Source organism: Pocillopora damicornis, chromosome 4, assembly GCF_964200805.1.
Source record: "Pocillopora damicornis chromosome 4, jaPocDami1.2, whole genome shotgun sequence".
In the NCBI taxonomy this organism is placed as follows: Eukaryota; Metazoa; Cnidaria; class Anthozoa; order Scleractinia; family Pocilloporidae; genus Pocillopora; species Pocillopora damicornis.
In genome coordinates, this window is record NC_142673.1 from 26,078,607 (window position 1) to 26,106,230 (window position 27,624).

The 27,624-nt window shown below is 38.4% G+C and overlaps 5 protein-coding genes and 1 pseudogene across 9 annotated transcripts in view; 3 read left to right on the forward strand and 3 right to left on the reverse strand.

The window, feature by feature from the left end:
* On the forward strand, positions 1 to 12,506 carry LOC113686688 (beta-1,3-galactosyl-O-glycosyl-glycoprotein beta-1,6-N-acetylglucosaminyltransferase 4). 4 transcript variants are annotated; one of them, XM_089204673.1, is made up of 4 exons: positions 8,411 to 8,590; positions 8,709 to 9,022; positions 9,927 to 10,078; positions 11,010 to 12,506. In XM_089204673.1, exons 2-4 carry the CDS (start codon positions 9,010 to 9,012, stop codon positions 12,192 to 12,194), a joined length of 1,350 nt encoding a protein of 449 aa, XP_089060799.1. In that variant the 5' UTR covers positions 8,411 to 8,590; positions 8,709 to 9,009; the 3' UTR covers positions 12,195 to 12,506. The 4 variants fall into 4 exon arrangements, with proteins under 4 accessions (XP_089060798.1, XP_089060799.1, XP_027060132.2 ...); XM_089204674.1 differs by having other exon boundaries at positions 8,437 to 8,590; positions 8,709 to 8,872; XM_089204672.1 differs by lacking the exons at positions 8,411 to 8,590; positions 8,709 to 9,022 and adding an exon at positions 1 to 21.
* Positions 3,670 to 4,482, forward strand: LOC149047424 (uncharacterized; annotated as a pseudogene).
* LOC113686686 (shieldin complex subunit 2) lies at positions 12,216 to 15,735 on the reverse strand. 2 transcript variants are annotated; one of them, XM_089204669.1, is made up of 3 exons: positions 15,541 to 15,735; positions 14,103 to 15,380; positions 12,216 to 13,597 (listed from the first exon to the last, which is right to left on the reverse strand). In XM_089204669.1, the coding sequence occupies exons 1-3, from the start codon at positions 15,641 to 15,643 to the stop codon at positions 12,774 to 12,776; spliced, it is 2,205 nt and encodes a 734-aa protein (XP_089060795.1). In that variant the 5' UTR covers positions 15,644 to 15,735; the 3' UTR covers positions 12,216 to 12,773. The 2 variants fall into 2 exon arrangements, with proteins under 2 accessions (XP_089060795.1, XP_027060129.2); XM_027204328.2 differs by having other exon boundaries at positions 14,103 to 15,350; positions 15,541 to 15,733.
* Positions 15,702 to 20,021, forward strand: LOC113686691 (uncharacterized protein C9orf85 homolog). The gene is made up of 4 exons (XM_027204336.2): positions 15,702 to 15,992; positions 17,158 to 17,271; positions 17,867 to 17,949; positions 18,358 to 20,021. The coding sequence occupies exons 1-4, from the start codon at positions 15,787 to 15,789 to the stop codon at positions 18,513 to 18,515; spliced, it is 561 nt and encodes a 186-aa protein (XP_027060137.2). The 5' UTR covers positions 15,702 to 15,786; the 3' UTR covers positions 18,516 to 20,021.
* The window catches only part of LOC113686687 (lysosomal acid glucosylceramidase), a 12,058-nt gene continuing 2,395 nt past the window's right edge, over positions 17,962 to 27,624 (reverse strand). Inside the window, exons 3-6 of the mRNA XM_089204671.1 lie at positions 27,026 to 27,283; positions 26,008 to 26,128; positions 19,633 to 19,767; positions 17,962 to 19,150 (exon numbers count right to left, since the gene is read on the reverse strand). Of these exons, the coding sequence (XP_089060797.1) occupies positions 18,905 to 19,150; positions 19,633 to 19,767; positions 26,008 to 26,128; positions 27,026 to 27,283 (760 nt within the window). The 3' untranslated portion in view covers positions 17,962 to 18,904. The remainder of the gene's footprint in view (positions 19,151 to 19,632; positions 19,768 to 26,007; positions 26,129 to 27,025; positions 27,284 to 27,624) is intronic.
* LOC113686690 (melanocyte-stimulating hormone receptor-like) lies at positions 22,098 to 23,332 on the reverse strand. Its single transcript, XM_027204335.2, has one exon. The coding sequence runs from the start codon at positions 23,191 to 23,193 to the stop codon at positions 22,231 to 22,233; it is 963 nt and encodes a 320-aa protein (XP_027060136.2). The 5' UTR covers positions 23,194 to 23,332; the 3' UTR covers positions 22,098 to 22,230.

Here is a 27,624-nt window from a genome sequence, read left to right on the forward strand (position 1 = left end):
ACTATCACGAGGGCTTACAAGGTGGGTCTTCAAATTCATCGTTTCATTTTTCTGGTATCTTCTGCTGTTTTGATGTACCAACCAACCAAACTTCGCTAAAATTGTAAAATGGTGCCATATTGAAATGAACAAAATCAACATTGCAATGACACAAGCAAAGCATTGTTTGAGTCGCAGCCGCACTTAGCTTTTTATTTTTGCTTTGACATCAATAGTTCCTTACCCTAGAAATCTTTTATAGGCCCTTGTTATTCCGCTTGGAAGATATTTTCGAAGTATTGTCCTTTGCAATTTGGTGTGAAGGGGGCTGACCGGCTAACTCATTGAAGCCACTGAGCTGGGATGAGTAAAATACTTGTTGTTGTCATTTTCTACAGCGTGTCACAACCCAGTAACGTTTAGTCTACTTTGATCCTAATTTTGGTTTTTTTGACGTCTCACACAAAAAGGGTTCCGTACAAAACGGCAGGTAACGCTAGCGATTTGCCGGATTTTAATTTTTCACATGTTCCTGTCACTCTGTGTGACATATGATAATCTGTCACGTAACGAGATCAACAAACAATTCATTCTGCCTGACATATGAGGTCTAAAGAAATATATTGCCATCATGAACGAGAACGATACAACAAAGAAATAGACTTTACAAAATTTCACAAATATAAACCGTACAGTGAAAACCTTATGGAACGAAAATAACGATACAATTTTCCTACTGAAAACAAATGTGATCGGTTAACGAAAGTAAACAAAAAACAAAAGCGTAATAATCGTCGGTGAAGGGAATAAAGACAACGGTTGCTTTAACTCCAGCAGAAAAAAGAATGTCTTAATCTTTACATGATATTGTAGGTGGCGTTTGTGGCGCAGAGGAAGCCACAAGCGTTTTTACAATTTTCAGGTGCTGAGACAGAGATTGAACTTATCTTAGCAAGAAGCGGGATTTTCGTGAAGCCTGATTTATGGAAGAGCTGCTCCTCTTCCAAACCAGGAGAAAAGGAGAAGGAGAATTGAACCTGTAAGATTAGAACATTTTGTTTCTTTCATAACGAGTCCACACGTTACTCAAGATGTTCCTTTCGGGGAAAAACTTCTAAAATTGTCGACTGGCGAGATCATAAAAACACCCAATGTCATCAGAACAATGATACCAGAGCGTATTGTCCAATAGTATCAATACTGCTGTGAAACCAACTTTGAGCCTATGAGTAAGAGAACTCTACAGAGAGTTTGGGCCGTGTGTTCTTCATCTGTTCGCAAGTCTCTGCAAGGACTTGATAACTTTTCAGCATCAGGAGTGGAAGCATTTGATGCTTAGAAAAACTCGTAGACAAGCTTGTTGACTGTGGCAAGACTCAGCAATGAGCGAGGGAAATTAAGCAGCAACTTCGTTTTTCGAAGCAGTACCTAAAGGGCGACTACAAGGTGGGTGCATATTTTATAATTATGCGTTGCCTTTGCAGAGGTGATGTAGTAAACTTCTTACTATGATTCACGGCTACCTCTTTCCTTCTCTCCAAGTCTTCTTTATGCTTAATTGATGAAACAACAGTTTACAATTCACTGTAATACGCTTACACACATGTAAACAACGCTGAGAATCGATTAAGTAATCTTTTTGAAATTTCGATCATATGCGCATGCAATGCTTTGTAAACATACATTGAATCACGCGCTTGTCATGTTACTTTTTATTTTAGGTACATGCAGTGGAGGCCTCAAAGGTTCCCGATCATTGTTGAATTTACGCGCTAAGTGACCCGAGCAATGCTGAATTTCGGGGCTCCTGCGACCATCTCCATAAGGAGTCATATGAGCAGTGTTATGAGTTACAGGAGGTACTATGTACCATAGAAGATGAGTGTTCAAGTGCGCTCATGTCAGCAGAAGATCAAGCTGACATGCAACTTACCATCAAACAGGCAAGGGATGATATCATTTGCTGGAAAGCCCATCAGCTACGTTCAGTCCACCAAGCTGAGGCGAAGCATTCAGTTTTAGCCAAACTCGACAGCCGATCGGTGTTGTTAGTCCAGGACTAGGCAATGAAATATATGCCCCGAAAATATCGAGAGGCACAGTCGGATTGGTTTGCGAAGCGAGGATTGCCATGGCACATTAGCGTTGCCATAAGACGGTCAGAGGGTTCTGAGAACTTTGAATCGCAGACACATGTTCACGTATTTCAAAGCTGCGCCCAAGACAGTGCGACTGTGGCTTCGATTATGCTTGACTGCCTCACTACCCTGAAAAAGGAAATTCCAGAGCTGGAAATGGCTTATTACAAACAAGATAACGCTGGCTGTTAACACAGCGGAAATTCAATCATCTCAGCTAAGCTGGCCGGTGATGCTATGGGAGTGGCTTTTGTAAGAAACGACTTTTCGGACCCTCAAGGTAGAAAGGGGGTATGTGATCGCAAAGCGGCAACAATCAAGGGAAGGTACGTTGTAAACGAAGGTAATGATGTCATCAACGCTCTACAGTTCAAAATAGCCATTGAATCTGGCCAAGAAACCAGAGGAGAGAAAGCAAGTTATGTTGCTGCCAAACCGTCAAGCACCTTTAATATCAAATGGGATGGCATAAGCTTACTCAACAATTTTGAGTATGATGAAAGTGACACACGAGTGTGGAGAGCATTCAATGTGGGTTCCGATAAAGTAGTGCCATGGGCCAAGTTCGAAGGAGCCATGAAGGAGGGTCTGAATGGGGTTTCGTGTTTAGTGTTATTTGTCCATATTTTTTAGTGTTTACTGTTAAATTGGCCATTTTTTTAATGTTTACTGTTCCTGAAAAAAATACTGTTTAGTGTTTGAAAGGAGACCCCAAATTTTTTTTTAAGGATTTTCAAATTTTATCTGCTCTTTTAAATTCTGCAAAAAAATCAAGAAAATCACTCGCGAACAGTGAGCCAAAGCTGAAATGCTCTTGTCCTTAGAACCGATAATGCGCCTTACTAGACCCTCAGTACTGGACGTACGTAGGGGACACGTTTGGTAATCCACACAATAGTTCCTGAAAAGTATCGCTTCTGGAAATCCAACCAAAGTAGTGTTTGCAAAAGACCAATTGCACTTGAAATTGGGCCTCAAGGCAAAGTACTGGCATTAGACTACGATTTCGACTCTCGATAGTCTCGTAGAACTGCTTTTAAGCGGCAAGTAAGGATATCCTCTTGTGTGCAGATGATGAGCAGAGAATCATAATGCAGCTGGAGTTGGAGTACAATGGAGTGGCTATCATTGGTAGTAGGCTGAGACAGATAAACTACTCCAATGACGTGACAAGTGTTGAATCTCTTTATGTTCTTCAGCAATCAGCATACTTGGCTGCAACTAGCGCAGCTGGAGGGTTATATGGTTGTAACCTCGATTCTGTCAATGTTGAGCGACTCTTGCGGAATTCTTCAGATTCTTGTAAGGAAATCAGGAGGCTGTATGGTCATGAGGGCAACATTGTTTTCGCCGACATCAAAGATCAAAAGGTTAAGACCTTTAATCCCTTAAGTGCAACAGTCGAGACCTTGTTGGGTACTGGCCACGAAGGAACCGTTGATGGAACTGAAGAAAGCTGCTCATTTACACAATTTCATGCAATCTGTTCCTTGTAGAAAATTTTTTTTGTTTCCGATATAGCTGCTGAAACAATCAAACTAGCTTCGGGGCTTACTGGCATGCAAAGTGTCCTTTCTTCGCAACCTCGAATGTCTCTATGATAGTTTTGGAATTGGTGCACATACAATCGACGCGGTCCAATTATCTCTTCAAGATGCTGTGTGCAATGTTTCATCTGTAAATGCTTATATTAAAAAAACCGGTCGCTGAAGTAAAACAGCACTATAAAATGAAAGAAACGGCAACAATAAATGGCCCTGAAGGAACTGTTTCCAGCAAAACACAGGAATCATTGGTGCTTCTCGAAAGAGGTATGGAACAGAACGAGATAACGTTAAGAATGTAAACGAGGACTATCTTGGTGACATTGACCTGCGTACGCTGCTAACAACTCAGGTGGAGAACCTTCATGCAGTCTCCCACTTCAAAAACGAGACTTTCACCGCTCTTCAGTGTACTCAAGACTTTGGAACAATTTCAAAGGAATCTTTAAAGAGAACAACGAAGTGGGGTGCGAAGTACTTCACACTTGAGAAGTCTTATTATCCAGTGCCTAAATCCAGTGTGGAGTTACGGGACGTAGATTTGATGAAACCTCCTCCAGCTGATAACGTTGACCCCAACATTGAGGCAGCCATGAAGGAATTGGTTGACAGGTATCGACCTGTCAAGTACGGTAAGAAGCGAATCAACAAAAGACAAAGCGGGAGCCCTGCCGCCAGCTGTATATTCCAGTACGCCATCGTGTACTAGAGTAACATTCCAAGAGGATGTTTAAGATGATCCAGGGACAGACAATGAAGAACGAGTCGACCAGGATACAAATATTCCACGAGCTACAAACGAAGTGCCGAGAATCACCTTTGTTGACGAAAGCATGCTCGGAGTTGTCGCAGTTGGTGACGTGACAGACCTCCCCGAGAAAGAGGATGAATTCGACACCGACTCGGAGAGCGATGCGGATAATGATACAGACATAACGTTCAACAGATTTGGTCGCACCACCCGCGCTCATTTCCGCCTTGGTCTCTAGAAACAGTTGGGACAATCGCGACTATTCAGGTATGGAATATAATCAAATGTTTTTGGCCAGGATGGAGTGACATGTCTGTCATTTTTGTTGACCACTATACATTGTGAGTACTGTAGCCGATCTTATTGGTAAAAGAATATTCTGTTATTGCATTCATTACTAGTCAAATTTAAACACTCATATATGTTAACTCTCATTTTCCTTGTAATTTTCGTATTTATCTCTTTTTGTTTACAGTGCAGATACACCAACTGGGACCATCTCACAAAGCCAACCAATCATACTGAGGTATTCATACAACGGATGGCAGTCCGTAAATTTGCTTAATTTTACTGTTTATTTCGATGTTCTATCCCATTGGCTGTTTGATTTGAATATCGTAATCTGATTTGTTTCTAATATATTCTCTCTAAGTAGTCACGGTTGGTGAATCCTCGCTGTAAAAGCGCTTTAAGAATAGATTGTCATGAGTTATACAAGCCAAATCTGCGGTAGTCTTCGTCGGTCATAAGTCTGTGGACATCTTTGGCAGTCTCAGTGGACATCTTCGGCAGTCTTTGGACATCTTCAGCAGTGTTCGGACATCTTCGGCAGCCTTCAGACATCTTCGACAACTTTCGGAAATCTTCGGCAGCTTTCGGATATCTTCCTCACTCTTCGGAAGTCTTGAAATAATTCCGAATTGTTGGAAAATGGCCAAAAAAACCTCTTTGAGACAATAAACATAAGCCCAACATAGATATTTCCCCTTTTAGGGTGTGGTTTGTTTGTTTATGGGAAAAATGTTACAACGAATTTTTTAATGTTAGTGTTTAATTAACTGTTTAATGTCATGCAGTCAAAAAAGTGTTTAGTGTTATCGAAGTACCCCCATTCAGACCCTCATGAAGTAGCCCGAAAAATTGGAAATCCTAGACTCGCCATCGCAGAGTCCAAGTGGCGCATCGACGTTCAAGATTGTGAGACACCGACATATTAAGGAAAGCTCTGTTAAAGCAAATTTCTTAACTGAAAGCGAAAACCAAGATCGAAGCTGTATTGGGGAATATAAGCCAGATGACATGCTTTTCCCGTGTCCAGAAGAAGGATGTGTAAAAGCCTACAGTCGCTTTGCAAACCTCCAGACACACCTAGATACTGGAAAACACCAATGATGCTCGAACAGGAAACTCTCTACGATAAAGCTAAAAGAGAATATTCTTCCAAGCTGATGGAGGGACGCAGTCGAATACCAAGCGTTCAAGTTGCTGCACAATCAAAGAGAGACGGCTTGCCGCCTCTTCCAATGGGTTGGGCCCTGAAGACAATTAAGAAAAAGGTGCGTTTTACAAGGAAACAGACCGAATTCCTAACTGACCAATTTCAAAAAGTGGAGTTTAGTGGACGGAAAAGCGATCCACAGGAAGTTTCGAAAATCATCCGTCTTTCAGCAAAGAAGCGATTAGAAGTTACAGCCGCCGGTAACCGAGCAAAAGCTAGTGAAATCTCAGAAGTGGACATGAAGAGCGTCGACAAGGACGAAATTTCCGCCGAAGCTGAGAGTTATCTATCTGCAGTGTGTGCAAATGTGATGAGAGATGTGGCTATTCAACATCCGATTGTATCTTTCGATCTAAACATCTGCGAACTTGTACAAAAACGTGCACTCAAAACTTTAAGACTGGATAGGCTAAGAGACATGTGCATCGACCTTGGGCTGGATATTTCTGACATTTCACCTCAGAAGAGGAAAAAGCCATTCATCGCACGACTCACACAATTAGTCCAGGAGTGTACCTGCGTGACAGCAGAGTCCTACATATCGGATTTTAGTCACTCGAGCTCAAGATTGCTTGTGAAACCTCCTTATCTTTGTGTTGGACAGCTTTCAGTAAATTCGAAACTGGCTAGTGCAGAAGGCGCAGAAGGGATGCAAATGCTCGAATCCATGTCCACCGGATGAAAAGTAAACGGAAACTAACGGCTTTGTGCCAAATTTAACCTTTTGAGTGCAATTCAACTGTTTAACCTGTTGTGTGTGGAATTATGCAGAATTATGGCGTGATTCTCAAAGGGTAGCAAAAGTCGAAAATTGTTTCTCCTGTCTCCGTATATAAAAATCAAGTGTAGTTATAGACATTTTAATATGTTCCTAGTCATTTTAACGGCCAGTAAAGATATAACTGACCAAAACAGTTATTTGTGTCCGACGCGTTTAATTTTGTTATTATGCATCTCATTATGGCGTCATGGTAATTTAACCGAAATTTGGCTGGTGGTCATGTTTTGATAGTCAAAGGTCCCAAAGAAATAAAACCCACCTCGTAAAGAATTGTCTTTCAAGGCTTCTTGGTAGTGTTATTGTAAACTTTGAGACACTACCACATGTATTTTTGCCAAGCTATTCTAGGCCACGTTTGCCTTAATTTCGAAAGGCCGAAGATGTCGTCTCTTAATAGGGACGTAGCTCCTCCAAGAATAACATGAGACAAAAACTCTCACTTTGTCTCGATAATGCAAGTCTAACTCAATATTTCTATGACTAGAAAAGTCCTTCCGTTACATTTTTGTTAGCATGACAAGTGCCCAAAAAGTGCATAATTTCAGGATCGCGCTTGGTGAAATTTGAGCTATTTACCCCCGGAAAAGTTAAAACAGATTATTCCCGTTAAAGTGCATACTTCAAAATCTAACCCCATTTCCGTTTGTTTACTGGATAAGGCTACCCACAGGCAAAAAATGAACCAAATCGATTTTTGACTGTGTCCGCGAATTTTTCGATAATCTGTGATTTTTATTGACATTTACTCTTAAAAAAACAGCTTAGAGATCAAATAACAGTCATTTACTTAAGATTGGAGACGAATCAATTTTAAAATTTGAACAGGGTCGAATAGGGTTATGTAATCGTATGGGGCCGACTAAAATTAAAAAAATAATTTAAAAATTTGCCCTTTTTGTGAAAGGGTTAACCTCAAAACTCCCTTTTCGAATTTATGTATGTCATTTGTGTAAATGAGTTTGAATAAATATGTGTGTATGTAAGATAAATATGTATGTATGCCAGGAATGTATGTCATAATGACACAAAACTTACCATTCATGGATATGATCTGTTTTACAGCTGTGTCCACGAGCCGGTCGGAATTTTTCAAATATAATATTTTTGTACTGGACCCAATGAATCAAGAAGAATATGTTTTCCAATTTGAAGCAAATTTTTCCTGTTTAATTCGTCGATAACAGTCGAGGGCGTTAGCGATGTTAGATTTTGGTAAGTGGAGAAGCAAATTTTTCCAATACGGTCAATGCGACACTTCTTTTTTTAACTGACCAAATGACAGCAATCATTTACGTTGCCCTTTTCTGGTTAAACAAAACCAGAAAGAGAGCAAAATCGGAAAAAAAGCAAGCCCCTCCGAAAATTAAAAGCGAAAAAAGCAAATCGCCACAGCATGTATAATGTTGTCCGAATAAATTAAACGCGGGGAATTTGAAGGTTGGTGCAGCAAGATTTCTCAACATCCTTTCTTCACAAAACTCTGAATGCAATCATCTCAAAAGTAGCTCGATGCATGTAGGGACAGATTCTGTTAAATTTCTCTATCGTTTTAGACCTTTTAATTCTAAATTATGCGTAAATTTCTATTTCTGATACTAGGCATGGGCGTTTGCGATCAGGCTTACTTCAGTCAACGTACCCTTTTCGTGAAAGGCAATGTCAAATTTGCATAACATCTAACCACCGATATAGCAGCTATTTTTTTTAAGATATAGACTTAGTTATGCGGAACATCCAAATACTACTGCTGCTAGTTGAATAATAAGCCTCTTTTGATGCGTACGACACTCGCAGATGAGAGTTCAAATAATGATTAATTTCAGTCGTCGGAGTTTTGTCTGATTTGCTTAACATGTGAGAAAGTAGTTTAGTACCGCTGATTGCATCTTGCTTAGTGGGGTGAGTAAATGAAACTTTTTCGTGACCTTATGGTTTTTAAACATTTGCATAAAAGGAACACTTCCAACGAAGCGAGACGCACAGGTAATACAACTGACTGAAGTTCCTTCGCCATTAGGTTTTCAAAATTTCAACCCGACGTTCTTGACGGCTCAATTACATAACTGTGTCAGAATGATGATGAGAAATGAATAAATGAATTCCGAGACGAAACTGAAAGCCATGGTCAGTTTTAAAATCAAGATTTTTGATTTGTTCTGATCTCCGACGTTGAGTCTTTTGGTAAGAAAATCATTATGGCACTTGTTCAGTTATTGGTTAATCAGATTTCAAGGAAATGACCGAGGACTTCAAAGTAAATATTCGCAGAATCAGCCGAAGATTCTGTGTGCGTGAGTAGGTGTTAGAAAGCTTGGATAATGGTGGAAAACGGTACGTGATTACTTATTTGTATTGAACAATATACGATTCAAGAATCTGTTCATGCCTGGTCCTGAGAGAAGCAGTTGCTCTTGTTAATTTTTTCCAAAGTCTCAATTTTCCGAGAGGAGGTTCGAACAACTCGCTACACGATCGATAACCAAACAACTACAGAGCGAAAGAAATAAAACAAACAAGCAACAAATGTAAAACAAGCATAGCAACCTGCATATAATTCTTCTGAACAGTTGCATGTAATTATTGTAAGGTATACGGCTGGATGTAAAGTACAATATAGAGGGATTTTATTGGTTACCGATAGTATTGTCTGAAACATTTTTCAAGTAAGGATTGCATTCGTTATTTCAACAGCGTAGCAAAGCTTTTATTTTTCGGTTATTCCAGGCTAGGCTGCATCATGTGCGCGCTCCACTTCGGTTAACTTAGTTGATGCGAGCTGAGAAAAATATCTCGCAACCGGATTCACTCATGCAATCACGGTTTCCAGTTGATGTATTGCATTTGTAAATCTTTGCATTTAATCAAGGTAGTGATACTGATAATAATAAATTTGATATTTATAACGAACAAAATTAAGAAGTTATCGGGAAAGTTATCGCAAAGTACAGAGATATTTTCAATCAATTAAAATTTCGTCATTAAATCACTCATACGTAGATTCTCTTTGTTTCTCCAAATTACAATCTTTGCATTTAATCAAGTTAACGCTAGTATCACGAAGGTCGTGGGTTCAAATCACGTACAGGCCTTATTTTCACCACTGCTGAATAATAACAGTAGTAATAATAATAAATTTAATACTTGTAACGCGCACATATTCATTTATATATGCTCATATGCGTAGTAACACAGAGTGTGACTGATGTTTTATTTTAAACCATTTTGTTTCCTGCAGATTCTCACCTGAAAAGGGTAATGTTTCCATTTCGTATCAGACGGCGCAAATTTAAGACTCGAATGCTTTCTTGTTTTCTGGTCCTATCCATGGTCCTAACCTTCTGGATTGCTCGACAAGAAGTAAAAAACTCACATGAGAAAAATCAATTGGTAAGTCAGTATAACTCTTCAACTCCAATATATTTCCTTGGTTTCTCTTAACAAGAAAGACAAAAGCTTACAATCCAATCGAGTCAATTTCATTTTTAGATGCAAGTTAAAAATCATAGCTACCTTCGAGTTTTTAAAAAAAATTGTGTTTTTTGCATTTAGGTTCAAAAAGCATGTACATACAACTGTCAGTACCTACCCTTTTCTCCTAGAATGGATGCTAAGAGACCAAAACAGCATACAAACTGCCAGCCCCCTGACTATTTAGTTTTTTTAAAAAAAAAATCCATGATAGGAAATTCTCTTCCAATCGCCCCTCACCTCACAAATAATAGATTTACTTGCACGGAAGAAGCAGGAATCAAATCGGTTGCCACATCCCCTGACTACGACACCACAGAGCCAATAGCATTCAACGTGGACATCGATCGGCTATTATCCCTTTCCTTGTCGAGTTAAGTAATACCCGTCAACCATGAGTTGGGTACTAATCTCTTACCCAGATCCTACCGTGTAAATACAACTAAGCGCTTGGCTGGGAAATGTCTGGGCTCGAGTTCGAGACTAGTTGGATATCAACAATGGGTATTGGTGAACTGTCAGGGATGCCTGATGAAATGCTGGTGTTAAAGGGGGTGGGGAGGGAGTAAACTTGCGATTAACAGGCATCCCATCCGGGGCGCGAAGTCATTCTCCTGGTCACTTCATGCTTTGGAAACCGGGATGAGCTCCCGTTGAATGGATTACTACGCTCGAGTACAGACAGCGAAAGAGTTTACTTCTACACACTAATATGGAAAAACATATGATAAGGCGGCAAGAGATTTAACTAAGTTTAATGTGTACGTCATGAGAGTATATAGACACTTCAAAACTATGACTAACATCTAGTTTTGTTTTGTTTTTGTTGTTTTTTTCATCACGATTTTAGAAAAAAGACTGGAATAAATGTGTAGCGAAGATCCAAAGTGATCCTTCAATCGAGCTTGGCAATACAACTTTGATTAGTGATGATGACATCATTTACCAAACATACAGGACTAAAGAGTGTACCTCCATAGTCCAGCAACAATTTAGCCACCCTGCACCTACTCAGTCAGAACTTGAATTTCCAATAGCTTTCACGATCTCCGTGTACAAATCAGCCTCGCTCTTAGAGAAACTCCTTCAAGCCATTTACATGCCTCAAAACCTATACTGCATTCACATTGACTTGAAGTCTTCACCAACTTTCTGTGCAGCGGCAACGGAGTTGATTCGATGCTTACCAAATGTGCTATTGGCGAAGAAAAGCGTCGATGTCATTTATCCGCATATCAGTATCTTATACGCGCAGTTCAATTGTATGGAGGACTTGCTCAACACTGGCAAAGACTGGAAGTATCTGATTAACCTCGTTGGCCAGGATTTCCCTCTTTATAACAATCGAGAACTAGTGCGCGCCTTACGCGCGCTAAACGGTAAAAACAATATTCAAAGCTTTCACCATCCTGACTTAAAACGTCGCACGCAGTATGTATACGAGTTCAAAAGACAAATGCAAGGTTCAGACCACAAAGCATACAAACCTGTCAAGACATCTCGAAAGAAAAAACCACCACCCTACAACATCACACTTTTTAAGGGTGCAAACCACGTCGGGCTTACAAAAGGATTTGTGGAGTATATCGTATTTAACCAGACTGCTCGCGATTTTATTGAGTGGCTCTCAGATACAAGGAGTCCACCGGAAACGTTCTACTCTTCTTTACAACAACACCCCGGAGTTCCAGGGGGTGTCATTGGCTTGCAGCCCGCCTTTGTTATGCGTGCTATTGATTGGTTTGACAAAGACAAAAATGAGGCGAACTATAAATGCCATGGAAAATGGGTGCGGCAAATATGTTGGTTAAGTGTTCGCGATTTACGTTGGGTTCTAGGCTGGAACAAGCGCAACATGTTGTTTGTTCAGAAGATACCATTTGATGTCAGCGAAGATCTACTGCGTTGTTTATCAGTCGCTCGGGAACTTAGAGTTTATGGAAGTTATTTTTTCGAGACAGGGATGAATTCCTCAGACCCGTCGTATCTAAGTTTGAATGCTGACCAAGAGGTGATAAACGTCATGAATCAATAATTACTTAGAACCAAGACAAAAGCAAATAAGTAAGTAATTTAATAAATATTTATGAAAAGCGTATGCAAATTAACACAATTTTAAGAATAAAAGTTCGATAACTTTCCAAAGCCACTGAGTCACTGTTTTTTTCCCCGCATTTTTTTGTCTTCCAAATGACTAACAATAATTTAAAGGTAAAATCATGATATCAGGGATTTATTGAAACTGTTTCTGTAAACAAAAAAATTGCGTTATGAGATACGTGAACTGCGAAAGGTGAAGCATAATGTAGGTTACGGCAAGAATGAGAAATAAAAGACTCTATTCTGAGCCACGAAATAATCGAGACTTTGACAAAATTCCCCTTGACATTAACACCAACGCTCAAGGAAATTATCTACATACATATTACGACGCATTTTCTGTTCTTTCCTACAAAGTCATAGCGAGATCTCCAAAACAGATTTGTCGAAAACAGAAGTTTCATTCGTTCACACAGGCCTTTTTTGTGCAGCATAAGCGTGAAAAAAAAAAGTCAGGTAAGTTGCCAAAGAATTCCCAAGTACATCACGAATTTCAATAATTTCGTGAAAATACTCACAAGGAATGGATTTCCCGAAGAGTGAAATATCTGTTTTCGACAAAGCTGTTTTCGTCAAGCTCTATACGGCACGCCACAATCGATTTGTAAATATTCCCTTTGAGCAAGGCACCAACACACTCAAGGAAACCATCTAAATAACTGTTATCACGTAACGACGCATTTGCTGTTCTTTGCCACAAGGTCTTGGCAGGAAAATCTCCAAAGAGACCGGTTGTGACGCTGTTAAACGCGTCTACCTCGACAGACATATGACCGTCACTTAAGCAAAAGGTCAACGGTTTGTAATAATGGCCTACCGTGTATTTATAGTTAGGATCAGTCACAACGCAATGCGAACACTGACCGTAAACGCTGTTCTGATCTTGCGGGAGAACACGCGAGCAAGACCCACAGCCAATATACACTATTTTGTCGAGCTTATTGCGCATTTTAGTGCTTGCGGATTCGGTTTTGTCCACAACGATGACCTCATTTGCACTGTTAAAACGAACAGATGAAATCTTAGCTTCAAATTCAGCAAGGCCAGTGAATTTTGACTCAAGAAGATCTCGTATGTTTGCGAATTTAGTTATTTCCGTGACGCCTCCATTAAATCGTGACATGATACATTGGGCATTTTTGTCTTGCGGATTCAATTTGTACATTGTTGACCGGGACGTTGAGTGTAGCGTCATGCGGCCACTGTCACTGTTGAACTTAGTGGTAAGGAAGTGGAATTCCCAGATTTGCCCAAATCCTTCTCGCAGTTGGTTTTCCCACGCAGCCTGTCTTCCCCACAAAAACAGCTCTACTTCCTCGCTTGGGCGGTCAGATAGAACTGGGAAACAAAACAGACGAAAAAAGTATAAAATATATATGACTTAATGATTTACATACGTACATGGTAGTTTGGTTATGCTAAAAAACATTGGTTATCAAGGTTTTGAAGCTACAAAGAAATTTATAAGGAAGTAAACAAACAAACAAACAAACAACAACAACAATACAGCAAATACACAAACAAGAAAATAACACACACACAAACACGAATTTCGTTCAACACAGGCCCGCGCTCGTTCGACAAAAAAGGGGTTATGGCCGCGCACTAATAAAATTCTGCTCGCAACTCGCTAGCCGGTGCTTGCAAAGAAACAATTTTTTGAGGGTAGGCACAAAACACTTACTTCTCTCACCCACAGTCAGACGCTCTATTAACAACGCTACAAAACAAAACAAAACAAAACAAAACAAAAAACAAAAAGACCCGTTGGCAAGATGTACCTTTTACTAACAGTAGTCCTTATTGACATAAATATCTTGCAGACTTCACTACCACTGCTTACCTGTCGATATCTTGGTCAGCTGTTGCACACCAAAATGATAGGTGTTTGATGACGACGAAGCCCTGTGGACACTGATCAGTTTGCCTCTAAAGTGGACCAAAGTATTATTGTGAAGATGAGTAATTTCTGTAAATTCAACATTTTTCTTTAAATGGCCCCCAGTGAGAAGGTATGAATGCTCTGATCTAACCCACGTCACAAGGGAATTAAGCCGTACTTGTGAAACCAAGTTTAAACAACCTTTTGAGAGGGTTGCTTTGGGCTGATGAAGGTTGTAAAATCCCGAATTGAAAGTTGTTTTTCCAACATATTCATCGCGCCATTTCCCAATCTTGATAGCAGTTGCCACAGCAAAATCACCTGGATTTATTTTCTCAGTCCATCTGGACGCCTCTCTCCATAACGTAAGCTTAAAACAAGATTTGGAATCATCAGCAATAACCAGTGAAGACAGAGCGACAAAGTTGCCAGCACTCACACCTGATTTGACTTGAACATCGCGAATGTCATTCACTTGGGTAACAATAAAGAGCATGTTTACGATAGAATTCTCCTCAGTACAGTCTCTCAGCAAAGTGAGGTTCCCACTGACTCTGGGTACCATCAGTACACAAGGAGAAGAGCCATGCTCGTGAGAGTTATTGTCATTTTGAAATGAACCGTTTAAACTCCCTCGACAGCTGATCGATATGGGACTTCGCATTCTGGCTTCTCTTTTAGCTGGGCTGCAGCTATCACTTGAAGAAAGGTACTTGTCCTGAGTATAAATATCTTCCATTGTCAGTTGATGTGTATCAATGTGATCAAGATTCTGATATTCCTCAGCCTTCCTCTTCAGCCCTCTGCTATCACGATCAATATCTCCACTTGAACTGCTGCAACTTTCAGCTTTGTCACTGACAAGTAGCTTTTGACTAGCAGATCGTATATCTTCGAATTCTTTCTGAAGAGCATCGCTGTTTGAAGAGGCATGTTCGTCATCAGGTATGTGAAATTCTGCGTCAGATCCACACGGCTGAGAGGGCGAGGAGGAGCTAATGCTTTTACCATTCTTAAATTCACTCTCAAGGTAGAACCAAACCGATTCCTGTATCGCCAGTGGGTCATACTCGATGGTAACGTCACTCTCGTCAGTGAGTTCGACATCGTTACCATTGTTGTGGACCTTGCGATCGCAGACCACGTTTGAGTTTTCGTTGAAACTAAAGGTTGTCTGCTTCCAGCAATTGCTAGAATTTACTCGAACCTCTATGAGGCGCAAAGGGAAACAAATGTCACCTTCAATATCAACAAAAGTAACAAAAACTCCATCAAATAATTGCGTAGCTCCATTGAAAAATAGGCCAAAAATAAGCACAGAAAATTATCAGCCGAAAAGAGGAATGGAAGAGGAATTTTAAGTTAGCACCAGGCCAAACGTAGAAATAGAAAAACTTACCTTTCTGTTCATCTATTGACGTTTTCTGAATGCAATCAAAGCATAAATTTGGGGCAGTGAAAATAAGAAGTTTGGAGGTGGTCTCATGAATTTCGTCCGCCATGTTGAGTTTAACTGGTCAGCTGTTTCAAAGCTACGTATATGCGTAAGATGGTTGTCTTTGTCAGAAACACCGCTGGTAATCTAACACACGTGAATGTTGTGAAGTGGAACAAGGAATTAACTTCTGTGAATTGATCATTGGAAATGAGCACCAAAAAGGGAAATAACACGAAAAAGGGCCAGAGACATCAAAACACGAAAGCTTTCAAGAACAATCTTCATGATACAAGCAAAAAGACAAAGCAAATCAATAGTTTGAAAGTTGGTGGAGTTTGCGTAAGATGTCGTGAGATCATTGAGTGGAGAAAGAAATACAAAAAATACAAGCCTCTTACAGCGCCAAAGAAATGGTAAGTGCTTTTTATGTACAATTTCTTTTGGAGGAATGATTTTCGTTTGGCATTCACTTACTTTTCTGTATCATGTTAGTGGTACATGGGTCCAATCTCCCTTGAAATTAGACCTGAACCAACTTTCCTTTCGTTAGCAGATAACGAGAAGAGCCTTAAACTCCTCAAATTAAGCTAATGAAAATGCTTGTCTCAAGAGAAATATTTGTTGAATGTTTTGTTTGCGATTCCAATCCCCGGTTTCATGGGGTGTGCAAAACGTTCTGACGGTGAATTTTTGGGCAAAAGTAATGGTGCTACGGAGACCCATGTAGCTTATAACATGAATCCCTCAGTGAACAAGAGCCATTCGTGGCATTGTATTTCCACTTGTATTTACTGCCAGTAATTTGTACCTTTTCAATTGCTGTTGTGTAACTGTGATGGGAAATAGGGTAATTTAGTAAATTATCAACTGAGTTGATAATGTAAATTGCCCGCTAGAAAGAGTTTCAAAGCTGATGTTTAGAGAATTAACCCTTTGTCAGAGCAAACTGATGAAGGGCTGATGGAGCAACTTCAGAATACCCAGCCACTCAATTACATGTCATTGAATAAGAATAGCGTCTATGGTGTTATGCCTTGATCTTCAAATCCTCCTGACACATGTAAGCGAGGTGGACCAAAGTGGCCAGGTATTCTGAAGTTTAGCCGGGCTGATAAAGGGCTAACGCTCGAAATGTCAGCTTTGAAACTGTTTATGGTGGCCAATTCATTTCAGAATACCCAGCCACTCATTTACATGTCATTGAATAAGAATAGCGTCTATTGTGTTATGCCTTGATCTTCAAAGCCTCCTGACACATGTAAGTGAGGCGGACCAAAGTGGCCAGGTATTCTGAAGTTTAGCCAGGCTGACAAAGGGCTAACGCTCAAAATGCCAGCTTTGAAACTCTTTATGGTGGCCAATTCATGTTATAAACTCATTTGATAATACTAAATTACCCTGTTATACTCTCCTACTGACACAGCACCACAGTTTCTTTAGAAACATACCCCCTTTAATTAATAAGAAATAGATGCTTACATTATCATAGGATCAGTCTAGTGGATTGAAAATCCTAGTAATTACTGTGTGCAACTAAAACAGTATTTATATATATTAAATTTATATGTTTACTTTCAGTGTGAGGTGTGAGCTGAAGACAATAAAACATGCTTATCACACAGTTTGTTCTAAATGTGCACAACAAACAGGGGTGTGTGAGAAGTGTGGGGAGGTGCGAGAAATAGCAGCAAAGTAAGTGTCAGTCCTATCTAAAGTGACGCTTAGCACTGGACTGAGAGTGTATGCCCATAGGTTTTTATAAATAAACCTTGGATCATTAGCTGTCTGGAACCATTAACCCTTTAACTCCCATGAGTGACCAAGACAGAATTTCTCCTTGCAATATCAATAAATTATCAACCAGATAAATGATGAGAATAAAGAAAAATATAAATTTGTGGTAATTAGTTGATCCAATACTAAATTATCTGAACAAACATTATAAGAACTGTATGCTTGACAGTAACAAGAATTACAAATTTGATCTGGGAGTTAAAGGGTTAACCCCATAAACCACAACATCAATATCTATATTCTCCATACATTCTTTAAACATTTCCTGTAGTACAAACAAGAAGAATTTGTTTAACAATCAAAGCGTCTTCCATGTAGATCGGCAATCCTTTACTTTATTCTTGTGATCTTAATAAATGATTCAGCAGAGGGAAATAAGATGCTGGCCATTCTTAGGGTCAGGGTGAAAGGACTGGGGCAGACCAGGGTTATGTATCAAGTGTTCAGCATTAATCACTTTATCACACAAAATAAATTATTAATTTTGCTAAAGGTCTGAACCAACACCAGCAGAAAGAGCCTCAAAGGACAGTATGTTACAACAAGAAATAAAATCTATGACAGAAAGACAAAGAAGTAGGTCATCAATGTTGATTATTTTTACCATTTATTGACACATAAAGCAAAGTCTACACAAGATCTGATTCATTTCTCTTTATTTTGTTACATTTTGTACTTCATTTAATTCTTTATTTGTTAAATAGCAAAGCAAGTTCTTTTGAAATTATAATATCAGTAAGTATTATCTGTATGAGCTACTGTTTTAAGTTATCTCAGTTTATTATTAAACTCAATTTTTTTTTGTGATTTTGTTCCATATGTATGATTTGTATGACAATTAAAAGTCTTCACCCAGTATTTTTTACCAACAACTATTTGCAAGTATCTCTTAAATTAACTTTGAGTAAATTATAAACTATTTCTTCTGGGGACTTTCTTCAGAAAATAAAATTATAAAGTAAAATTATAAACTATTTCTTCCAGGGACTTACTTCAGACATAATGAAGAAGGAGACAGAGAAGACACAAAACAAGTTGCTTGTGCTAGTAATACATCAGATCTATCCTCCAATGAAGATGATGATGATGATGCAGAAATGTCAGAACCCCATGATGAGGATGATGAGCTGCTGGCTTCTTGACATTTGACACAAGTACACTGAGTACCTGTAACTGAGAAGCTCCAACTTAGACATGCATGGAGTGTTCTAGGGCTTAACAGTAACTGATTCATGTTGCCATGGAGTTGCTCAAATTCATCACAGTGTGTGCCAACCGTTAACAGCCATGTCTTGGTTGTGGTGATATTGGTCAGTGGGAAATTATGAATGTAAATTAATAAAGAAAAATCAGTTGCAAAGTCATTCATAAACTATATGTTATGCTCTTATGCACTAAAGAAACTTTTAATGCATATGAAACTTTAAAGCTTGAACATCCCTACATGAGTCAACTTCCAACTGAAGAATTTTTGATTCAGGACTGTATTGTATGACCCATCAAAATATCATCTTCATTCTTGTGTCAAATTCTACCAGATGTAAGTTTGAATGGAAGATGGTGGCACAGTCTCAGTGATGGTACCATCTTGAGAATTAATTTGCAATTCAACTGCAAAGTCATCTTTGTTGAGTATAATAACTACTGTTGACATGGATGGTGCTGGAGTAGTAAAACCAATGAACTGAAGGGAAGATTTGCCACTTGCTGTAACCTCAATTCTTTGTGAGCCAGGAGGCACAAACTTACTAAAGTGGCCCAGATGATAAAACATTGGCTGTGAATAGAAGAATCACCAGAAATTATAGCATCAGTAACTGGCACTGAAAATCTGGGCAGAAAAGATATCTATGTATATATGTATCTATATGTCAGAGAAATGCAAATAATTGTGGTAGCCTTTTTTTTTTTTTTTTTTAGCAAGAATGGCCGTTGTCCGTTTTATCTTCATTACCCTGATTTTCATCATTGTCATCATCATCATCATCATCATCATCATCATTACCATCTGTTGACTGCTGTGCAACTGATCAAAAGCAAATTTTTGTATAGTTTCCTTCTGACTGTATGGTGAAGTGTGTTTTAGAATTCTTTTGTTTTTAACCGTTTCACAATTGGGCAATATGCGTGAGATTTTTTTATTTTCATCACTGGCTACAACTTTACCCCAAAAGCCAATTTTCTTAGCAGATGACTATAACTTTGTTCAAAACTGATTACTTTTGGAGTGAAAATGAAAAATTGCAGCCAAATTTATACCTGTTTATAGAAAAGTCCTTTCTCTGCATCCACAATAATTGGAGAGTCAACAAAGTTCTTCACCCAGTTGGGTCCTCCCTCCATGTTGAGAGCTATGTTCCAGTCCACCCATCCAACAGCCCAGTTGGACAAGTCCTGAAGAGTTACATGGAACAATATCAGAAACATTGATATTAAACATAAGAAGTGAAATAGGTCCACTCCACTCAAAGTTGCTTCAGTTATTTCTCTTCATGGTAGCTCTTGGTCAATACGTGCGCTTTGATCAGTAAATTTAGCGGGACATATTTTACTGTGCAGCCCGCTAAATTTAAAAAGTTGTTTGAATTTGTCCCTTTAATCTTTCCCCTCTATTTGAACTCGGAGATAAAATAAATATGACAATCTTACTTTCCTCGTTTTCCTCGTGAGTTACGGAACCTCGTTTGTTCCGCTTAGATTTATGGCCCGCGCGCTTTGTCCTTAAATCCAAGCCAGAGAAAAAATTCGGTCCGTAACTTAAAGTTCAGATAGAGAACGAGGTTAGTAAAAAGGTACTAAAAATTAGCTTTTATCTTCACTAACTAGTTGTTTACAAACTGGCCTCCTACCTTACACTTTCACTTATGAGGCAATTTCAACATTTATTTCCTTATCCCCCCCTCCCCAACCCTTTTTCTTTTCCGAAGTCACATGACACAATTGTCCGTTCCATAGGGCATTGTATTAAACCGTTCAATTAAGAATTGGTAAGAACTCCAGCAGTGTAATTTTACTGACTGAATTTGAACTAAATATGTCTGTTTGTGCGGGCGATCGATGGGCTCCAAAATAAAAGTGAATCAAGTTACTGCACACTTCTAAATGTGTGCTTCAACACACGAGAATGTAAGATAATCACGGAGGTTGCGTATGAAACCCTAAACCCACAACAGAGTCGAAAATACATCTTGGGCTGTCCGTCATAATGACTGTCTTTTGTGACCAGTGTTCTCCAACCATAAAAATCCGTTGTTAGCAAAGGTTCAAACATACTGCAAATGAAGACAAGTGCCGGTTTCTTAGAAGATTTGCAACCCCCAAGATTTGGTCCGCCTTTACCGATAATATATAGATTTAGCCAAGCCTAAAAGCGGAGCTCGCATTTTTTTTCCCGCACGTCTCAACGCATTGCCCGAATGATCGAATGATCATTCTGCGAGAGCACACATGCTAAATATTCTACAGAAAAGATACAAACTTTTTACCTTTAGCTTGTTTACCATTTGTTTTACAAATAGAAAACACAGAAGAAACCAACGGACAACAAAATACATATTTAATACTTCACAACAGAAGTAAAATTGTTACAGAAGCATTCTGTCGCCGCGCTTTGCAAACAAGCATGAATTTTTTACCAAAAGGCAAGGCACTGACCGTATTCAACGCGCAAATGTACATTTACCCCAAATGCGCAATTGTGAGTTTGCTGGTCTGCTAGAATAAAACGTTTTGACAATTTTTCTGGGAAATATGGAAAGCATGCAATAATAGGAATCAAACTCAACTTAATACTTGGCTCTGTAGCATCACTGATGGTGAATTCGAATGATTTTTTTAAAAACAAGTATTCGCGTGGATTCGCAGCATTAAGATAATTAAGAACTAAGCTTATTTGCTTGTTTGTTGATTGTTTAGCTTATAATTCACGTCAAAGCGCGATGCTAATTATGTGAGATATTGTTAATTTGGTTTCATCAACTGTGTTGATAACATAAATTGGCCACAGCAGAGAGTTTCTAAAGCTACAGTAACGTTCGTTTGTTACATCTGTAAAATAAAAGTGTGAAACTAAAGAGGTTTTCATAATCCTGAAAGCGCGATGCTAATTGTGTGACATAATTTGGTTTTCCCACCTGAGTTGATAATGTAAAGAGTTTCTAAAGCTAGCTTAATTAATGTTAGTTTGTTACGTGTGAAAATAAGAGTACCGAAAAGCACGACCTCCAAGTTAACTAATGACAGGTTCAATTTATACATTAGAGACAAAGTGCTAAGATGTGGTGGATAAAGCATTCCCTATTATCAACCAGGACTGAGTTTAATCTACATTTTGTCAGCATAATATACCACATCAGGACTTCAGTCTTGCGTATTCTGTAACCTGCGTTTATACCTTACTTAAAAAGTTAAATAATGCGTTTTGTGTTAATGAAAGCTTCGTGTATTACTAATTTTATTATTACTTTTGCATACCCTCACCAAAACTTTATACTTTTGCAATTATTTCGAGATTTTTTTGTGTCTATTTTATTTTAGAATTGATATAATACTCGTTTTTCTAAGATTTACATGACAAAGAAGAAAATATCACGCAACGAAATTCATTTTCGTTAAGTCTGGGTGGGACATAGTAACGTCAGTCCAGGAATCCGTTCAACTCCAACCTTACGGTTTCAGTGTAAAAAGGATAATTTTAATAATATCTGTACTTCAGAACAGTTTAATTCTAGTGGCGTGGTCATACATGTACAAATAAACACTGCGTAGAGCTGGGAAAATGAAAATTACTTTTGTCTACCTCACTTGACAACAATGGCAATACTCAGCAGATTGCTTACATAACTGGACGAGATTGATTTACAAAACTTCACAAGAATGATTTATATGGTACATGGCAAAACTATGGCCGGCATCCCTTCTTATGGACGGAGCTGATTGTCTTTTCGAAGATCCTAGTAGAATTGTTTTCATCGTTGCGCGAACCCCCTTGATCCGCCATGAATATAGCAAAGGATTCAGCGAGGAGTTTATGAAAACCAAACTCCAAGAAATCTCGAATGCAATAACAAGCGAAGAGTTTGTTTTGAACTCGGGAAATATAATTGCTATGGAGATATATGGAATATAACAGCACAAAAAAATCAAGTACACATAAAACGTGTCGAGAAATGAATTCCGCAATCGTAAAATGTTTGCAAATCTTGTGACAGGAATTCTGCTTGTGTGTAGTTGTTCTGGTTGGTGTCGTTGTTGTTCTGTTATCTCCCTCCTATGCCTGCGTACCACGCAATAAATCTTGAAGTAGATTACAGTATTTATCACGAAGAAAGCGAGCGCCATGACAGAGGCAATGTATTCATCGTGTGCAGGTAGAAATACGGTCATTGTGCAGAGGGAAAACGCAGACATGCAAGCAAAACCAAGAAAATAGGAGACACGACGAACAGTTATAAGTTCTCTGTAACGTAGATGAAGACGCAAAGCTAAGTATCTGTCGACACTGAGGGTGGTGACGGTCAAAAATGAGAAAGAACACAGAGCACACGATAAAAACAGTGTAAGTGAATCGAGAATTCCTTTTCCCCAGTTGTCCTTGGAGAAAAATTGGTTGAATCTCCACACGATGTACAAAGGTTGGACGATTACGCCCACACAAAGATCAGAGACCGCCAGTCCGATTAAAATAACATTAGACGGTGAAATGAGTGAGCGGTTCTTAGCAAACGAAGCTAAAACCAGCGAATTTCCCGCAACGGCAACTAAACAAAATGGAATGTTCAGGGCAGCATTAATTACAAAAGGCACCGGGTTTTGGTCCATTTTCAGTTCTGCAACTCCGCTTGATAACGTATGCCAGTCATAAAAAAGCAACCTGAAATATTTTTGTCTGCAACTCCGTTCGATAACGTATTCGGGTAAAAAGAAGAAGCAACCTCAGCGAAATAGTTTGATCAACGAAGGTATTCCATGGAAACAACAGAGGTTCGTTTTCTTCCAGTCACTGTCGTCGTTATAGTGATATTTGCTCAAGTTGACGGTACAGCCTTAGGTTGAAGGCGATTTCTATTTGCATCTTAAGTTGCTTCTTCTGCAGCTGCATTTTTTTTGTTCCCCGGCACACCTCTTATAAAAGACAGAAGAGGATGACGGGTACTTAATACAAGGGGTCCCTTGAAGCTTTTGTCCAAGTGGCACCAGAAACCACAAGTTTTGTATAAATATTCTCGCAACAGCTAGAATTAAAAAATGACGAAAAAAAACGTCTTTAAGTATCCTGAACCTCTGCGAGTTATACAATATGCGCGACATTGCAAAATGTATACACTTCGTCGGAAGATGTGATACATGACAGGCCGAACTGCTCTAGACAGCAAATAAACCTGTCATCTTTGCTCAAAATTTGACAGCTGTTTTTTTTCATCGCTTTTCCATGGCTTCGTTTGAAAGTAATATAGTGTCGTACGAAGGAAATTTCGTCAACTCCCTTCTTTGTGGCAGTCCGTCCGCTAAATATTGCAACGAAATGAGTGGTTCTCAGATTATCCGCTTTGATTAAAATGAAAATTACACATATTACGTCGAAAAGTTAGGTTAAATTCAGGAATCAATGAAAAATGGTTTCCAAACAAAGAAATCATCCTTGCGGATGAAATGCAATTTCAGCTTTGTAAAAAAGAAGCTTAGAAAAAATCAAGCTTCGACGCGATTCGAACCCATGCCTCCTGGATATTAGTTGGGCGGTTGTACCAACTGACCCAGCTCTACGCAGCCGCTCTTTAGAAGCTACGCAAATTTTTGCTTACTCGCAAAAGAAGCTATTTCCTCTGTGAAGTAGAAAGTTACCAGCGCGTGTCAATAAATGTTTTCATGCTCATAAAAACAGCTATTTGCTCTGTGAATTTTCCAGGTTAAGGAGCGGTTTTTTTTTTGCGAACATTTGAGTCGATTAAAAAACCGCGATTAAAACATTGCTTTGAAAGCATTAAGTAAATCAAACAAAAGAACTTGAAAACGACATTTTCACGTCCAGAAAATGTCAACATTATTATCAAGTCAAAAAATAAGAGCTGCTGTGAATGTAAAAAATTCTTAGTAAAACAATACTTCATTAAAAATCGTAAAGAAATTTTTAAAATTGTCTCTAAACAAAGACTTAAAAACGGATGGTATCGGCGTAGATATTAATATAGGGATTCCATTCTTTTATGAAGAGTGTCCCGTAAATGAAGTATTAAAATTTTCCTTGACACTTTCTAGAATTAGAAATCGACCTTCCAAGGTTGATTGGCAAATCAGCCAAGTAAATAAAAGACTAATATTTTTTCCATGAAGTGAAAAGTAAACCTTTTCAATATAGGGTACCTGCAATAACATTGTCATAGGAAAAAACACATTGTAATTACAAAAAAGGAACAAGTCTAAAAAGGGATTTATTTACTATATTAGCATTTAAAACTACTCTCGGGCTATAACTGCCCGGAAGCAGGAAATTTTCACAAAATTTCCACTTTCGAACTTTTTGAGAGTATCAGATGTTGTTTAGAAATTTCAAGCGATTTCAATAATAAGAAAAAAAATTGTAGGCTAACGCCGGATTTTTTTCTTTTTTTTTCTGCTTTTTTCTGTAACATCGTCACTGGCAATTAGGTGTATCTACTCCTAAAAAGAAGGGAAAGAAAATTGCGATTTTTCTCTTGTGGAGACAAGTTTAATACTTTAGTTCTGATAAACCATTTGTTGACCTGCTATGGAGCTGCGCCGCTAAGTTAACTTTGAACTACAAACACCCTTTGGTTTAACATAATACATATAACACCGAGCGAACAAAAACGAGCGAAGAGAAAAGATGATGTGACAATTACAAAGCAGAATAGCTCACTTAAAATTAATGAACCTCTGCCCCAAATTTAGAAAACCGGTTTTCCTTATTAACGTCTACAACTACTGGCACCATGAAAACGAATTTTTCATAACCAGCAGACCAAACAGAATGATGGATCGAAACGGAACAATCAGAGCTGAAATACCTTAATACAATCTTGAGGCAAATTTCAATTCAGAAAAATTTCCACGAACAGGATCCTATAACACTCGACTGACTAACATTTACTCTCTTAAATTTGGTTATGACTTATACGCTGAGGTTGCCAAAACGTCGGTCACTGTCGAATATTGGACAAGACTTCCTTACAGCCCAATACTTCATTATGCATACAGTATTGGATAAAAAAATCAATGGCAAATCAGTAGATCACCTTGGGACCAGGGCTTTGTTTAGAATAATAAAGGTTATACGGATATCTTTCCAAATATAGTGCGATAGTAAGAACGGTAGAGGTATTTTCTTTTTTGAATTTTCAGCGCCTATTTTGCGATTAAAGGGCAGGCCATACAAAAAAAACTAGGGAAAGAAAAAAAAACTTGCAAAATCTGAGCAAAATTAACCGCGTCTACAAATTTAAGTTGTAAAAAAAGTATCTTTTCTGGCTCAGTTCTTCAATAGTTTGATTAAAACTCGTAACGATGGGGAATAACCAGATATAAAACACAATGTTAATCATTCTCATCTGAGCCTTTCGTGAAAAAACATAGATTCCAAGGTGTGTCTATAATAAGATCAAGCAGAGCACAAACCTCAATTATACTATGGCTGTACCGATTTCCTCTCGCCCAGTTCCCCAGGCTGACTATAGGAGGTTTGGAGAGGTGGGGATCAATACAGGCTTCGGTAGCAAGAATGAAGTAATCAGGAAACCTAACAAAGAGAAAAGAAATAAGTTTCCTCTACAATATTAGTAACACAATTTCTTTAAGTTAATGTGATTACCATTTTACATTTTTAAGTTTGCAACTTAAGTTATCAATCAAATTAGAGTCAACTTTGTCAACTTTAATCTTGAAATTTAGCCAGTAAATTCTCAGTTCCCTCAATTTCAATCCTATCCTTTTCCAGGAAAATTTTCTGAAAATTGCTACTAGAAGTTTGCATAAGTAGAGTTATTTTTATATCCTGTCTATGTCTATATCCTAGTCTAATTGTTCTTTCGAGGATAATGATTTATCAAAAAGGCATATTAAACGTTCTTCCAAAGAAAAATACAATGAGTCGTACATTAGCCCTTGTAAGGTCACTTTGTGTTCTCTGGTACAGGAATCTTTTCTCCTCAAATTTACAACATGCAATAACCCTTTATATCTTAAGAATGATAAGCATCTGATTTCTCCAAAGAGTATCAGATCTGAATAAAACATATAGGTCATGAAAATAAAGGAAATGATTAGGAACTCAAGTTAAAACATCCATGATTGTCAGATAGATTATCCATAGCTAATGTATAGAGAACATTAGGAAGAACTTGCATACTGTTGCCAGGGTGTTAAGGCTTAAAAGATAATAATAGTAATAATACCCATTTAACCCTTTCCACCCTAACATCAATAAAGATATTCTCCATACTGTTCCCTATACATTCTCTAAGGTGCTGACTAGGAGAATTTGTGCAACAATCAAGAGCCTCTTTTACTACTGATAGTTTTCTTTATTCTCATGACCTTACTGCATGATTCAGGGGTGATATTGTAAGGAGAAATTAGATGTTAGTCATTCTTAAGGGTTAACGGGTTAACAGATAACCTAGATCACAGCAATCACCTGTTGTGAGTGTCACTCAGTGCTTTGGCAGGAAGAAATATATCTTCATACCAGTGAACACCAATTCCAGCGACATACTTAGCAGCATCTGGATCAGTAAGAATAGTGTTTGCCCATGACTTCAAAAACATGCGCTGATCATCAAGCATGATTATCTTCACATCAGCATGGCCACGAGCTGATAGCATAGGCCCTAAGTCCTCCTTGATAAAATCTCTCTCCATTGCAGCTGTGTATCCCATACACTGAAATGAAAAACTGGAAGAAAGGAAGATAAAAAATAAAAATTAATTTTCATCTATGGCACTAAACTGCAGATGTTGTTGTTTCAAATAAATTTGGGTTGAAATAATTTCAACCAGTTTAATTCTTTGGTATTTTTCTTCTTTATGAGTATAAAAATGTCTCTAGAATGAAAAAAAAATGTTGAAAATAATTTTTAGATAAAATCAATTTTACTTTTAAACACTTGTATGCTGATGTAGATAAATGCCATTAACTTCACAGTGGTTTTAGGACTTTTTCTCTGAAATGACACCAAAGCCATGTTCTAGTGTCCCATTTAGTGATTGTACTTACAGTTTGTAGTAAGTGCTTGA

What these genes read in the sequence shown, in the direction of transcription:
- LOC113686691 (XM_027204336.2), top strand. Translation starts at nt 15,787, where the DNA reads ATGAGCACCAAAAAGGGAAATAACACGAAAAAGGGCCAGAGACATCAA. An exon ending in CTTACAGCGCCAAAGAAATG is followed by an intron (nt 15,993 to 17,157) that starts GTAAGTGCTTTT and finishes GTTTACTTTCAG; the next exon opens with TGTGAGGTGTGAGCTGAAGA. An exon ending in GTGCGAGAAATAGCAGCAAA is followed by an intron (nt 17,272 to 17,866) that starts GTAAGTGTCAGT and finishes ATTTTGCTAAAG; the next exon opens with GTCTGAACCAACACCAGCAG.
- LOC113686686 (XM_089204669.1), bottom strand. Translation starts at nt 15,643, where the DNA reads ATGGCGGACGAAATTCATGAGACCACCTCCAAACTTCTTATTTTCACT. An exon ending in GTCAATAGATGAACAGAAAG is followed by an intron (nt 15,381 to 15,540) that starts GTAAGTTTTTCT and finishes TTGATATTGAAG; the next exon opens with GTGACATTTGTTTCCCTTTG. An exon ending in GCTGACCAAGATATCGACAG is followed by an intron (nt 13,598 to 14,102) that starts GTAAGCAGTGGT and finishes TTTGTTTCCCAG; the next exon opens with TTCTATCTGACCGCCCAAGC.
- LOC113686688 (XM_089204673.1), top strand. An exon ending in CACATGAGAAAAATCAATTG is followed by an intron (nt 10,079 to 11,009) that starts GTAAGTCAGTAT and finishes TCACGATTTTAG; the next exon opens with AAAAAAGACTGGAATAAATG.
- LOC113686690 (XM_027204335.2), bottom strand. Translation starts at nt 23,193, where the DNA reads ATGGACCAAAACCCGGTGCCTTTTGTAATTAATGCTGCCCTGAACATT.